Genomic DNA, 13532 nt, shown 5'->3' with positions numbered 1-13532 from the left:
TTAATGCTTACTGATAATAGGAGCTATATTGACGAAAGCTAAAGGAATATACTATATATATACTTTTTGACAGAACATACTAAAATATGAAATATCCATTTGCTCTCTATTTGCCTCCCAACATAGAATACCGTACTATACGGTGATCATCGTGCTCTACCCCTGTATGCGTCTCAGCGCGAAGCCAACAACTTACAACACACCAAATTAACCGTGGCAGCTCCCATAGCCTCCAAAACAAACGGCCGCGCATACTTGACATGAGAATAAGCCAATCCGTAGAAAATACCCACGAGTACAAGATGTACTACGTAAAACAACTGCCGTCGCGCCTCCGGTCTCGAGGCGCCGATCAAATCTCGTAATTTCCATACATTGGTACGACCAAGTACTAGAATGAGGATAGCGAACGACGTCCCTGCTAGGCCGTATTGAACATCTGAATCCCGAATGCGTTTGAAGAAGACTATGCCAAACTCAGGATGGGGCACTTGGATGTAAAATAGCAGAAAAAGAGCTGCATGACTGCATACGAGAGGCACAATGACGAAGCGCCCAAGAAGACGATGGTATGCTGTCAATACTGGCTGCGGAATCGAGGTCAGGTAAGAGATGATTGACGGTAGCGTTGAGTTTGAAGAAAAGATGAAAGAGGTAGGAGCCAGTAACACCAGAAAGGGTAGTTGAGATAGACCGACATGACCCAAAGCTTTTGTCAGGTGAATGTAATCTTGCATCGAATCATTAGGCTTGAGATTCCAAGGTTGGATTGTGTCTGAAAGTAAACTCACCATCGTCTGTCCTCCATATACTGAGAGTCACAAGCCATAAAAGCCAAGATAGGGCGACAGCGTACTGTCGTCGGGTCTCGCTAGCACCTTTGATGGCGGGTACATCCCACCAGGATTTCCCTCTGTTATACTCAAATCGATTTCCTTTCCCAAGGCTAAATAGAAAAAAAGCGCCGAGAAGAATGAGTGCTGAGAGCTGAGCGTAATGCCCGCGGTTGTCGAGGGTAGTGCGCCGACGTTCAAGCTCTTCATCGGAGAGGGATAGGATGAAGCGATAAGGCCAAGCCATGGTTGATTCTGTTTATACTTCTTTAGCAAAGTATATCGTGTCGAATATAATTGAGATACTGCTTATTTGATGCAAAGGTTTCGATGATTGAGAAATAGTGCTCTTCAATATCAACGTGGAAAGGACACGTAGGGCAAGAATACAGCCTCTCAATGCATCATCAACGATTGGACTCCCCGGATTTCAAAGCACAAAGGATAGTGCTATATATATTAATTTGAGATCATATCTGTTCGGTGTACATTCGGGTATCGTAGTCCCGATGAGTGAAGCCCGAGGGGAATTTCGGTGTTATGCTGACAAATGATTCTAGCCTGACAGGATGCTAAAAAAGAAAAGTGTGGGAAGCGCCTCGTATCAAGCTACGTGCGAGACAAACTCTTGGATTAAAGTCAATGCATTTATTGACAGGGATACCTAGTCATACTCTTTACATGGAGGGTTGGCGCACGTGCAAAATTTCAAGAACCATAAAACCGCATCTCTTTTATTCCGACATGAATGCTGATTATGTTGTAAGATTGATTGAACAGTCCCTCTTGATTAGTAGTCCGAACCTTCTGCGTACAAAGTGATTAACTGATCACTTGAGCTTTCAGTCTGTAAGAATAGCTGCTATATGGGCTGAGTGTCTATGGTGAAGTTTGCATGGCCTCGTCCTGTCCACCCGCGGCGGTTGTGGCAAAATACCGAACATCGACATCATCATCTTGCTGCAATTTCTCCAATTGGGGTATTATGCGTTGCTGAATGAGTTCTTGGCCATGAGGTGCCGGGGTACCCGACTCGCCGGCCTTTTCCAAATCTTGTAGCGTACCTGATGCAGGGAGCCGACGTAAAGTGTCAACCAAGACAGCATAGGACTTTGCAACGTTGAATCGAATGTTGGGAATATCATCAGTAACTAGTCTTTCTAGGATTGGAAGGATTGAGTTTTCAATGATGTCAAGGTTGAGCACAGGTGCGAGAGTCTAACAAGAATGTTAGCACATCAATATTCATTAAATCCTTATCAGGAGTTCTTACCGAAACTGCAAAGCATGTAGTCATTCGGTAAAGGTAATTGGGGTGTGCGCCCATGGCCACCACCTTGGGAATAATAGATTGATTCGCCCAGTCAACACCAAAAACTTCTGTGAGTTTCTTCAAGTTCTGTGTCGCAGCCTCTCGAATGGAGAACACCGTGTCACCCAACCAGCCCATGCAGAGATCGCTGAGCTGTTCGTCGAAAAACTTGACGCCGAGTTGGCTCGCAAGAAGAGGTATGTATTCAATGATGGCTAAGCGCACGCGCCATTGCTTGTCCTCGGCCAATTGCACAATAGCCGGCAAGAGCGATTGTGAAAGCAAATCAATTCCGATGACTGAAAGTACTAGTCAGCAGCGATTATCACCAATGATTATGACTGTAACTTACCTTTATTGACGATGTCGAGTTTTGAAATGATGTGCAAGCGGACTTCTGGATGTTCATCTTTCAACATCTGGAGGAACATTGGTAGGAGATGAGAAATGGTCCTAAATAACTCTTGTCAGCTCTCTTAGACTGCTTGAACAATGCATGTAACCTACTCCTCTTTTCCAAGAATCGGAGCAAGTCCGCTAACTTGGGTTGCCAGCGCTCCACGCACGTGTTGAGACTGGTCAGACACAAGGTCTTCTATACTGGTCATAATTTCATTAAGAAGGGTATCACGATCGATCAAATTGCAGAAGCCTAAAGAGAAGTTAGTTGCAACGAAGGTAGAAATAAGCAAACAGCAGAAAAACACGCACCAGGAATTTGTCCAGCAATGGCAGTTCGGACTTCCGCCTCTGTATCCTTCAAGAGTTTGACAAATGCTGGCACAAGGTCCCGTGTTACGACCTCATCATCCACAGCTTTTGCAATCTGCCGTATGCATTAGCAATTGTTCGCTAGTAGGACGTCCCGCAGAACTTGCCTGCTCGAATCTATCTGCCACCATGTACCTGACTCGCCAGCTCTTGTCCTCGAAAAGATTTCGCAGAGACGTCAACAGAATACCATGACTTGATTGTTGTTCCTTTGGGATCTCCTGCGCAATGGAAATGAGAATCTCCACTGTCAACAGTCGTACACTGTCCTGATCATCACTGGTAAGGTATTGGAAGTGAGGAATGATTTCGTCGATGATGACTTGGGGTGTAAGTTCCTTGACGAATTTAGAAAGGTTGTTGGCGGCCTGTCTCCGCACCATGGGTGTCTCGTCGCGGACCAAACTACCAAAGTTCTGGCGGAGGGTCTGCTGCATGCCAGCTGTGGCTTTGCGATAAGGGGCACAGTAGAGACCAGTAGCCGAGACTTTGGACGTGAACCAATCGGCCTTGGAAAGACGGAGCACTAAAGGTATGAATTCCTCCTCGACCTGCTTTGGAGAGAGTTGATCGCAGATTTTGTTAAGAGACTCAACGGCCTATAGTTAGATCCTTGTTGTTAACAACTATTGGTCATTCATTTGGATTCAGCGTTGTTCACCTTCTCTCGAACCAAAGGCTCCTCAATAGCTGCCAAATTCTCGAGAGGCGAAAGAAGCACGTGCCCATATTCTGGACCACCAACGTATTCGACGAAATTGCCCAGTTCCTCACTTAAAGCGGTCAGGACTTCGTCTTCGTCTTCAACAGAATCTAATAGTAATTGTTATTAGCGGCTGGTGAATTTTGAGTCCTAGCAATGGTATTCTCTTTCCACTCACCATCGAGGAAAGGGATGAGCTCGTCCCTCGTCCTCTCTGGACCAAGAGCTAGGGCGATTGTTGATAGACGGTGGATCGCATTTAAACGTAGGAGGACATCATCGTGCTGGAACGATAAATAAATTAGCGCAAAATCTTCTGCATGGAGATGTCACGGAAAATAAACATACCTTCAACTCATCAATGAGAACGGCGATGGGGTAGAGCTCATCGCTTTCAGCCGTCGAATCCATTGTGTTTGATGTTTGTAAGACCGGCAGCTGCACAAGGAGAAGAAATTAAGGATTGGGAGTTCCAAATCCAATGATGCCGACACTGGGATGCGAGTCGTGTCTGTGTTTCAACCCAGTAGTCAAACAAAACGAGGTAACTAAGTAGTGTTGAACAGGCTTTGCATGGACGCTGCTAACCTGATCAGAGGGGAAATTAGAAGTGTAGTTCAGAAATTCAACTCAGTAAAAGAAGGAATGAGGAAAGTGAAAACGCATGTGAGGCTGGTAGAGAGTAGAAGGCGACTGGTTATCGAGGGGAGAATATCGTGGGGTCGAGCGAAGCACAAGCACACGGGTGGAATATATTGGTTTGGTGATGATGTTTGGGCGGGTAACAAAGCGCGGATGTACGCACCTGAAATAGCAGAATTGAACAGTGATGAAATCGTAAACTGATGAGAATTCGCGAGTTTATTGTTTTGGACGTGTTTTTCGAATAGGGGAAGTTGAGATAACCAGGAGAGAATCGCTGAGAGATGAGGCTCGGGGTAGTTGGCAGACAAGGCAGGTAGGCAAAGGCGGGCAACGCAGGCAAGAACAATGATGAGGTGTGGCTGGTGAGGGACCACCTTCCCTTCCTTCTTTTTTAGACGAGGGGTCAGGTGTGGCTGGTACGGGCGGTGACTTTTATTTTATGTGTCATCCGAGCCTTTTCTCCCCAGGAAGCAAACCACCAGCTACGAAAAGTACTGTTGTCAATTGCTTCGGCCTCGTCGTCGCGAGTGAAATATACGCCTTTTGGTCGTTATCGGTTCCCTCCCGGTCGTCGCCAGTTACTCTACAGCTCTAGTTCCGCACGACTCACACTGCCATCCCACTTGCCGCTTCGAGTGCACAACCATGCCTACCGTTTCGGTGGATAAAGCTGCTCTCTTCAAAGAGCTTGGGCGGGAGTTCGTTCAACTTGCGCTGCCTTGTTCTTGCTTGGATTATATTATACTAATCATATTGCCTTCCCCAGTTACACTACAGAAGAGTTCGACGAGCTATGTTTCGAGTTTGGTATGACTCAACCCGATCTTTAACTATGAAGACCAACATGCTGACATTCTGTTCCAAGGAATTGAGCTCGACGAAGATGTAAGTTCTCTACGCTATCACAACTTCCGGTGCGAGATGTCTCGTTAATACCTCTCAAGACCACCAACCAAGAACGACCCGACAATGAACCCCCGCAACTCAAGATTGACATACCCGCCAACAGGTGCGTTCAGTGGAATCGAGTAGAAACACGCTCGGTGGTATACTGATAGAAGCTTAGATATGATCTGCTTTGCTTCGAGGGTATTGCATTGATGCTCAACGTTTTCTTGGGTCGTAAGCCATTCCCCAACTATCGATTAGTGCAACCTGCAAGCGGACAACTGGAGAAAATTATTGTCAAGGAAGATGTGAGCATATCTCATTCCTTAGAAGAGTCTCGGCCTAATTCTGGATTTCGTGGCAGACAACCAAAATAAGACCTTACGTATCGGGTGCCATTTTGCGGAATGTGACTTTCGACGAAGCTAGATACCAATCTTTCATTGGTTTGCAAGACAAGTTACATCAAAATATTGCTCGTCAACGGACGCTCGTCTCTATCGGTACTCACGATCTAGACACCATCAAAGGCCCGTTCACGTACGAAGCTCTCCCACCGAAGGATATCCGTTTCACTCCCTTGAACCAGACAAAGGAAATGAATGGCGAGGAACTCATGGCTTTCTACGATGTAAGAGGATGTTCGAACCTATGTGGGAACTAGTCACTAACTGTTCTGTTCGACTTATAGAAAGATAGACATCTGGGCCGATACCTCCACATTATCCGGGATTCGCCTGTGTATCCCGTGATTTATGATTCGAATCGCGTTGTCTGCTCTCTACCCCCTATTATCAACGGAGATCATTCCAAGATCACATTGGACACAAAGAATGTCTTCATTGAGATTACTGCCCTGGATAAGACGAAATTGGAGATTGTCAACAAGATTATGGTCACCATGTTCTCTCTGTACACTTCCGAACCTTTCACGTGAGTCGATTGATCATATTTACCAAAGTGTTTGCGGAGTCTCACACGAAATTGCAGGATCGAGCCCGTTGAAATTATCTCGGAGCACAATGGTGAAACCAGAGTGACGCCTGATATCTCAGCGCGCACTACACAAGCCGAGCTTTCGTACATCAATCAATGCTGTGACCTGAACCTATCCGCTGAAGAGGTATCTAAACTATTGACGAAAATGGCGTACAAAGCGCGTCCTTCGAAGACATCCAGCAATCTCATTGACGTCGATATCCCTCCAACCAGGGCGGATATTCTACATCAAGTGGACATCATGGAAGATGTTGCTATTGCATATGGATTTAATGAGCTGCCACGCAGCTTCCCCAGCAAGTCAGGCACTATTGCTCAGCCTCTACCAGTCAACAAACTTACGGATATCATTCGTTTGGAGGCGGCAATGGCTGGCTGGTCTGAAGTGCTGCCGTTGATCCTATGCTCACACGACGAGAACTTTGCATGGCTGAATCGCAAGGACAATGGCAACACCGCAGTTAAGCTTGCTAACCCTAAGACACTTGAATTTCAGGTTGTCCGAACCAGCTTGCTTCCAGGTCTATTGAAGACCCTCAAGGAGAATAGGTATCATACCGTTCCCATGAAGATTTTCGAGGTCAGCGATGTGGCTTTCAAAGACTTGTCTCTTGAGCGTAAAAGCCGAAATGAGAGACATTTCGCTGCAGCCTGGTACGGCAAGACCAGCGGCTTCGAAGTTGTACATGGCTTATTGGATCGTGTGATGGCTATGCTGAAGAGTGCATTCATTACTGGCGAGGAAGGGTTAGAGAACACAGCTGTGAGTGAGTCTCGCTACTGGATCGAAGAACTAGATGGTAAGTTGTATATTTCTGGTGGTAGTAATCAAAGTTTGCTAACAGGGTCGTTGTCAGATCCCACTTATTTCCCTGGCCACGCCGCCTCAGTCCACGTCAACATTGGCGGAAAGGAACAGGTCATTGGTTCTTTCGGTATTCTTCATCCCACCGTCTTGGAAAATTACGAGCTCAAACTACCTGTGAGCACCCTTGAGATAAACATTGAGGCTTTCTTGTAACGCATGGATGTTATCGGGTATAACTGAAAAGAAAAGGGATTAAAAGCAGAAATCTAGATGATGAATGAATGCAAAATGTTGTTAGATTCTATGTAGGAATGCCCAAATTTTGAATCATGGATTCATATTCCAAAATTTATGCTTATGATTTTCATGATTCAATTTCCAGACCGGCTTTGCAACCTCTAAATTTTTTGGTGGAGCAAGAATTCAGTCTATGTACATCCTACATCTTGAAGTCAATGGCTTCCTGACATCCACAATGATTCATATAAAAGTTGGTTGGTCATTCATGTCATTTTCTCAAACTTTTTTGTATCTAAGGATATAGGTAATCGAAGAGTGAGTGATAGGGGAGTCATTTTATGTCGGGCATTCGAGGAGGCAGAAGCCAAGAAAAAGACATGATACGACATGCGGAGCCCTCATATGAGAACATGACGAAAATAAATTCGTTAAGGAAACAAAGAAAAGGAGACAAACACCAAACAACACGAAAAGAGAGAATTAACTAATTTACTCCTGAGCGTATTCCGCTGGTGCAGCACCTTCTTGACCTTCAGCCTCCTGCTGCTCTGCCAATCGTTGCTGTTCAGCGAGTTGCTGGGCAGCGAGAGCCTTGGCACCGTAGTCCTGGCTGACGGGCTGGAGGATGGGTTGTTCTTCCTTGGGCTCAATGATGGTGACGGCGTCGGGGAGGGTCTTTTGAGGGCCAGACTTGCCCTCGGGGTCGGATCCGCGCATGATCTTGACCTTGATACCGAGGACGCCTTGGCGGAGGAGGACGTGACGGGTGGCGCTGTCAATGAATTCTTTGGCGGGTTGACCGGAGTGGATCATGAAACCGTCCTGTAGATGGGTGTCAGCGATTGTTATGACCATGTTGGGTCTTTTTCCATTTAAATGCAGATATCTCCTGATACGGAACAAACTTGAAAATATGAATAGACAAGGACGTACAGTGAACTTCATAGACTTGGCACGAGCAGCACGGAGCTTGCCAGAAACGACAACCTCGCAACCCTTAGCACCGCTCTCCATGATGAAACGGAGGACACCATAGCAGGCTCTTCGGACAGCAAGACCGTTGAGGAGCTTGTAGCGGAGGGACTCGCACTGAGCGACGGCGGAAAGACCACGGTTCTGGACCTTGGCGGCATAGAGAGAGACGGAGTTCTCGGGGAACTTGAATCGCTTCTGAATGAGGGAGGTGAGCTCACGGATGCGGCGACCTTGTTCACCAAGAACCTCTTGGGTGTGGGTGGCGCGAATAACTGTGTAGAAAGGAAAAAAAATCGACCATCAGCATTCAATTCGATATTTCGTCTTAATTTCCTTCCCATTCCAGCCTTTTTCTCTCCCTCATTCCTCTTCTTTTTCTCCTCCAATTGACCCCATTACATATCTTTCTGCTTCTCCCCAAAAAAAATCCGAACAAGGAAGTAAACGTACTGATATCGGTCACAGTGGGAGTGACACGGACTTCGACGCCAGAGTAACCCTCCTCAGCAAGTTCGCGCTGGAAGAACTCGTTCAATTCGGCGTAGAAAACGCCGTCAGCGACGAACTTGCGACGCTTAGAAATAGCACCCTGTGTAGCAGCCATGATTGCAGTCTTGTCGAATCTGTTCGAAAAGATCGAGGGTGTATCGGAGGGTGGGTGGGCGGTTTGGCGTGAGGACTCCGAAGAAAGGTGAGTAAAGATTCTCGGTCCGCTAAGATTTGATGATATTAGAGGTTTAGTGGGGGAATTTTTGAGGATAGGGCTTGGGGTTTGTCTCGCTTGTGTTGGAACTGTTGATTGGTGCGCTTGGATCCACAATTCTGGCACTAACCATAATTGGAGCTCTATGCTTTAAAGAGGATAGCGCGTTTTCCATCTATTATTATCAGGACGAGAGAAGATGGCTTGTTGATTTATTCATTCAATAGTTATTTGTAAGTACTGAGTCTACTGCATCTCGAGCTCCATCTCCTTTCTGGCGCTTTTGTCGGCACTCTGACTGAACTTCGGGATACTCATATTCGACAGCTCTGTAGTGAGATTCGAAATGCCAGCCGGTATTGGCTTACTAGGAGGAACATCGCCTATAGTCGTATCTGTGGTCTCAACACCGGCAAGCACAGGACTGTTTCTACCCGTTGTCTGACCAGAGCGATGGGGGAAGGCCGTGTTTGAGGTCGTTCGAGTACCATTCATTTCAGCATCTGTGCGTCCAAAGGCCTCATTCCACCAGCGAACTTCATCTATGCGAGGAAAGATAAGTCGTTCATGGGCGCGCTGCTTATCATCGACCAAAGGATCATAAATTGGGTTGATAAACTGCTCCCTGCGAGCCAGAAAATAGTCCCAGACACTTCTCGTTCTCGTCTTTGCGTTGCAGTCTACTCGTTCTTTCTCACTGTTGTAGAGAAAAGTCCCGTATTGGCACGAGTAGAGATGGTACAAAAGCCTGCGCAGGAAGCGCTCATTAAACTCAAATCGATGTGGGTATTGGTAAAGAAGTTGGTATGTCGCATCAAGAAATTGGTGGAAAACAGGACTGGTTTCTTTGACCTTGGTCGTCTCCTTTTCGCTGACTGTTGACCGGGGTGTTGAGCTGGTTTTTCGAAGCGGACTGTCAGTGTCATAGTTCGATCCCTCGCCATCATCGTCAGCAAGGGAGTCTCGACTGTTGTTCTTTTGGTTGAAGAAGTTTTTAGCGCTGAGAAAAGCATTCTCCAGAGCCTTTCGTGGCTCACTAGTTTCACCAAAGGATCGGTTTGTATCTCCACCGATTCTCTCATTCTCGATCTGGAACCACTTTTCACTGTTGAGGAGACCGGCTCGATGGCGGAACATGTGACCAAATGAGAGCCAATCTTTTTCAACCAGTACCATGAATCCTTCTAAGGTACGGTAATAAGGATCGAGACAAATTTGACTGAGAGCGCTAAGCTGACTCGTGCGATCCCATCCATCCGAGCAATGGATGAGAACGTGAGAGTGCTGCAGTCCGACCTGGCGAGCAATAAGACTAGCACCATCCAGAATCACCGAGATATATTTCAGCCAATTGCTTTTCGCAAGTAGTTCCCTGTTCGGACCTAATGGTGTAACATCAGACTCCTTCAATGCCTCGACCACCTTATTCAACGAATCCCTCATCACGTGGATATTGTCAATCCCCAAATAAGCTTTCGTGGCAAACTTGTAATTGTCCATATTCTCAGATCCGAGTCCCACGGCTTGCATTGCAAAGGCGTTTACAGTCGGTCTAGCGTCGACAATCAGGTTACGCTGCTGAGCGCCATACACTGATGGTTTCTCCTGCGTAGCCCCGCGAGCGGCAGAGACAACTTCGTCCTCCAACTCTTCGGCATTTGTCAAGTCGAATTCTTGGCTTTGTATAGAAGCGCCCTCTTCCCAACTTGAATTGGTGGAATCTTGCTCAAAAGACGGAGGCGTGAATCCAGCCAGGGGCCTGTCTGTCTGAGACGTAGAGAATATAGCAGCCAGCAACTTCTCGTCTTGGATACTTCGGTTCTGTCGCACTCCCACTAAAGGTTGCGAGCTTCTCGTAATTGAGCAATTATTCACTGGATGGAGGTATGTAAGCACGGGTATTCGTGCCCTTGAGCGATATCTCCCTGCATAGTTGAGAGTGTTATCGGATATGTTGGACGGGACAACTAGTAAAGCCGGATAGGTGGGAGAAAACTAATCTGTCAGTAACCTGCAGGACGATGGAACAATATCAAACGGAGTCAGGGACCATACAGAATAGTCGGCATTTATAGTCGATATGCGCCAGTTCGCATTACTTCCTTCCCTTCCCACTCCCTGCCTGTTCCATTCCTTGCGAGCATCATACAACTGCCATCCATTGAGTCCTTGCTCGGGAGGGGGCGGCTGATATGTAAAAGCATATAGCTTCTCAACTCGCCCAATCTTGCAAGTCCACTGCTTTAATGTGTCGTACACATCGCGCGCCTTGGTCTCGCTGGCGAAGTAGAAGCAAACAAACGTGAAATCACGACAGCGTAGGCGGACTGAGGAGGGTTGTCTAGAAACGGTCGGCGCTGTACGGAGCGTGCAGAATGATATTATAGGGTATGTGATCCAGAGTTCCCTTGGACGGATGGGAGTGCCTGATGCCAGGGCTTCCTCAGAGACATGCGGGGTATGAGAGAAAATAAGGTGATGAGGAGTCAAGTGTAGAGTGCCTGTAACTTGCTCACCCCTTCGTGCAAGGGTGACATCTTCAACCTAGAAGAGAGAAAAGTCAGCTTTGGAATCAGTTGTTACAAGACCAGGCTTCTAAAATATAGAGAACCAACCTTGGCCACTCGTGTCCTGTCCATGCTCAGCGGTCGTTACTGAATCCTCATGTTGTGTGTGCTAAAGACAGCGACGACAGAGCTGTGGAGTAGTGGTGAAACTCGGCACTGTACGTTACTGGGAATGCATGAAAAGGTGTTCAGATTGGCATGGGATGTGGCTTGTAGTAACGATGAAGTGTCAAAGGCTGCACCGGATCTCTGCGCTACGTCAGACAGACCTGCGGTTGACAGACCCGACAGCCCCAAAAAATCTCTTGGCAGATATTTACATCGATTGGATCTCTCCTAAAATCCTTTTACCAACTGCTATGCTTTTCAGCAAGTTCATAAATACTAAAATGGATAAAAAGGGATCCATGATATTATACTATATATTATTAGTTATGCCATAAAAAGATTATAGAAGAGTATCTACTAGAATTCCTTGCGCAACCCAGTCCTTTACGCATTCTGATGCTTCAAGCAGTCGTACACTAGCCTTCGTACGATCCCATGGGACACGACGATGATAACCTGAAATAACTCTTTCTGGCTTGCCACTCATTCCGGGTATCGAGAGAACTTCGATTGCAAGCTGTGAGAGCCGTGGATATCCTCCATGCAAAATAGGCCGACTCCACCATTGAATGGCTGTTGTATCATTTTCCAGTATAACTGGGTTCTCACCAACATAGATATCGAACTCGTCCTGGTACCGCGGACGAATTCGCTTCAAAATGTGCATCCGGCGAGTTTTATGGAAGACAGAAAGATTTTCCTCTGGCTGGAGAGCATGCTTGCCTACACTTTCAGACTCGTACAGTACAGCTGAAAATGGTATTCTGTCGCGGAATCTCTCCCAGAGCTTCCGTACGATGTAGAGCTTCTTTTCTCCTTCGGTGGTGATATTCCTGTTCCCGTCCTTTAAAAAAGCTGTCCGGCATTGTGGATTGGGAATGCGCGCTGCTAGATAGTATGGAGAAGCATCTAATCTCTGGACGTAGGTGCGCACTTTTCCTGGGCACGCTGGAGCTGAGGAGCCATAAACTCGTCTTTAGCCTTACTGGCTGTCTCCTATAAAGAAAGAATTAGTTAAAGAAACACAGTTAAAAGTATCGTACGACTTACCAATGTGGTTTGTATTATACTCTGAAGAATGTCAATTGATTCTAAAACCCTTTCCAACGTTGTGTGATCTCCCTGAAGATACAGGGTTGCTTCATGAAAAAATTGAAGGAAATCATGAATTGACCGGAGTTGTACCCATTCACTTGTTGTAAGGATATCATCTTTTGAGACATCATCTTGGTAATGCTCAACGTAAAGTTGAAGCCCAGCCTTGACTTTATCCTCTAGAGCCACACTTAACATGGCAAACCAGCTTTTCCAACTCGTACGGTTGTCAAGAGGAATGATTTTACCAGCACGATCTTTGAACCATGTTGTACGATTAGCAGACTTGCGGATGTGGACAACGTTGTTGTGGAGTTTTCCCATTGGTCCCATGATATCTCGAATGTTTTTGCCTCTTTCGTCAGGTTCCTCATTTTTCTTCTTCCTCTTGTCTTTCGACTTTCCTGGTAGTGGTATTGATTGTAAGGCTTCTTCCTCAGCCTCCTCTCCTTCCTGTTCCTCATCTTCTTTATCGTATAACTCCATGAGCTTTCCATCCCCTTCTGAACTGAACAGAAAGGCCTGAACGATGAGATTGATGACCTGTCCTTGACAGTGAATTCTTTGATGCGTTGCGGTTCACGTAATCTTAAGCTCGAGGCTGAGCCATTGGCCTATCATACGACAGAGAACGTCATTTGATCTGGCATTATCTCCAACGAGGGTTCCAATTTTCGTTTCAATTCCATACTCAATTAGAACCGGACGAAGTGCCTCCCACTGATCTGCTCCACTTTGACTATGTACTGTACGAAGGGCAATCAGAGGGTTCTGATATTTATCCTGGATGTCGACAAAGCTGGCACATATTCCGAGAAGAAGGGAATGACTCGGAGAAGTCCAAATGTCAAGAGCAAGATGGATGTTTGTCTTTGCAGATTGAAG

General features: G+C 46.4%; 6 protein-coding genes across 7 annotated transcripts, besides 3 other annotated features; 1 reads left to right on the top strand and 5 right to left on the bottom strand.

Moving 5' to 3' along the window:
- Window positions 1-1080, bottom strand: TSTA_033300 (uncharacterized protein; the record flags this gene model as incomplete). The annotated part of the gene is made up of 3 exons (XM_002480473.1): window positions 1-51; window positions 204-466; window positions 792-1080. 3 exons carry the CDS (start codon window positions 1078-1080, stop codon window positions 1-3), a joined length of 603 nt encoding a protein of 200 aa, XP_002480518.1.
- A 380-nt stretch (window positions 1081-1460) lies between these two features.
- Window positions 1461-4089, bottom strand: TSTA_033290. 2 transcript variants are annotated; one of them, XM_002480471.1, is made up of 9 exons: window positions 3968-4089; window positions 3798-3903; window positions 3578-3729; window positions 3024-3515; window positions 2857-2971; window positions 2653-2797; window positions 2498-2598; window positions 2107-2444; window positions 1461-2051 (listed from the first exon to the last, which is right to left on the bottom strand). In XM_002480471.1, exons 1-9 carry the CDS (start codon window positions 4028-4030, stop codon window positions 1713-1715), a joined length of 1851 nt encoding a protein of 616 aa, XP_002480516.1. In that variant the 5' UTR covers window positions 4031-4089; the 3' UTR covers window positions 1461-1712. The 2 variants fall into 2 exon arrangements, with proteins under 2 accessions (XP_002480516.1, XP_002480517.1); XM_002480472.1 differs by having other exon boundaries at window positions 3024-3729.
- Window positions 4090-4909: 820 nt separating this feature from the next.
- Window positions 4910-7237, top strand: TSTA_033280 (phenylalanyl-tRNA synthetase, beta subunit; the record flags this gene model as incomplete). The annotated part of the gene is made up of 9 exons (XM_002480470.1): window positions 4910-4962; window positions 5031-5071; window positions 5130-5149; window positions 5209-5273; window positions 5331-5460; window positions 5517-5783; window positions 5844-6085; window positions 6143-6951; window positions 7009-7237. The coding sequence occupies 9 exons, from the start codon at window positions 4910-4912 to the stop codon at window positions 7170-7172; spliced, it is 1791 nt and encodes a 596-aa protein (XP_002480515.1). The 3' UTR covers window positions 7173-7237.
- A 203-nt stretch (window positions 7238-7440) lies between these two features.
- TSTA_033270 (40S ribosomal protein S3) lies at window positions 7441-8778 on the bottom strand (the record flags this gene model as incomplete). The annotated part of the gene is made up of 3 exons (XM_002480469.1): window positions 7441-8021; window positions 8133-8446; window positions 8625-8778. 3 exons carry the CDS (start codon window positions 8776-8778, stop codon window positions 7689-7691), a joined length of 801 nt encoding a protein of 266 aa, XP_002480514.1. The 3' UTR covers window positions 7441-7688.
- Window positions 8779-9067: 289 nt separating this feature from the next.
- Window positions 9068-11516, bottom strand: TSTA_033260 (protein phosphatase; the record flags this gene model as incomplete). Its single annotated transcript, XM_002480468.1, has 3 exons — window positions 9068-10872; window positions 10933-11421; window positions 11493-11516. The coding sequence occupies 3 exons, from the start codon at window positions 11514-11516 to the stop codon at window positions 9124-9126; spliced, it is 2262 nt and encodes a 753-aa protein (XP_002480513.1). The 3' UTR covers window positions 9068-9123.
- A 376-nt stretch (window positions 11517-11892) lies between these two features.
- Window positions 11893-13336, bottom strand: TSTA_033250 (uncharacterized protein; the record flags this gene model as incomplete). Its single annotated transcript, XM_002480467.1, has 4 exons — window positions 11893-12385; window positions 12487-12548; window positions 12603-13190; window positions 13271-13336. 4 exons carry the CDS (start codon window positions 13334-13336, stop codon window positions 11893-11895), a joined length of 1209 nt encoding a protein of 402 aa, XP_002480512.1.
- Window positions 11899-12186: a mobile genetic element.
- Window positions 12588-12992: a mobile genetic element.
- Window positions 13170-13532: part of a mobile genetic element that runs on past the window's edge.

Source organism: Talaromyces stipitatus, genomic scaffold, assembly GCF_000003125.1.
Source record: "Talaromyces stipitatus ATCC 10500 scf_1105507295541 genomic scaffold, whole genome shotgun sequence".
In the NCBI taxonomy this organism is placed as follows: domain Eukaryota; kingdom Fungi; phylum Ascomycota; class Eurotiomycetes; order Eurotiales; family Trichocomaceae; genus Talaromyces; species Talaromyces stipitatus.
Note: the sequence above shows the minus strand (reverse complement) of the source record. Positions and strands in the feature narration are given on the sequence as shown.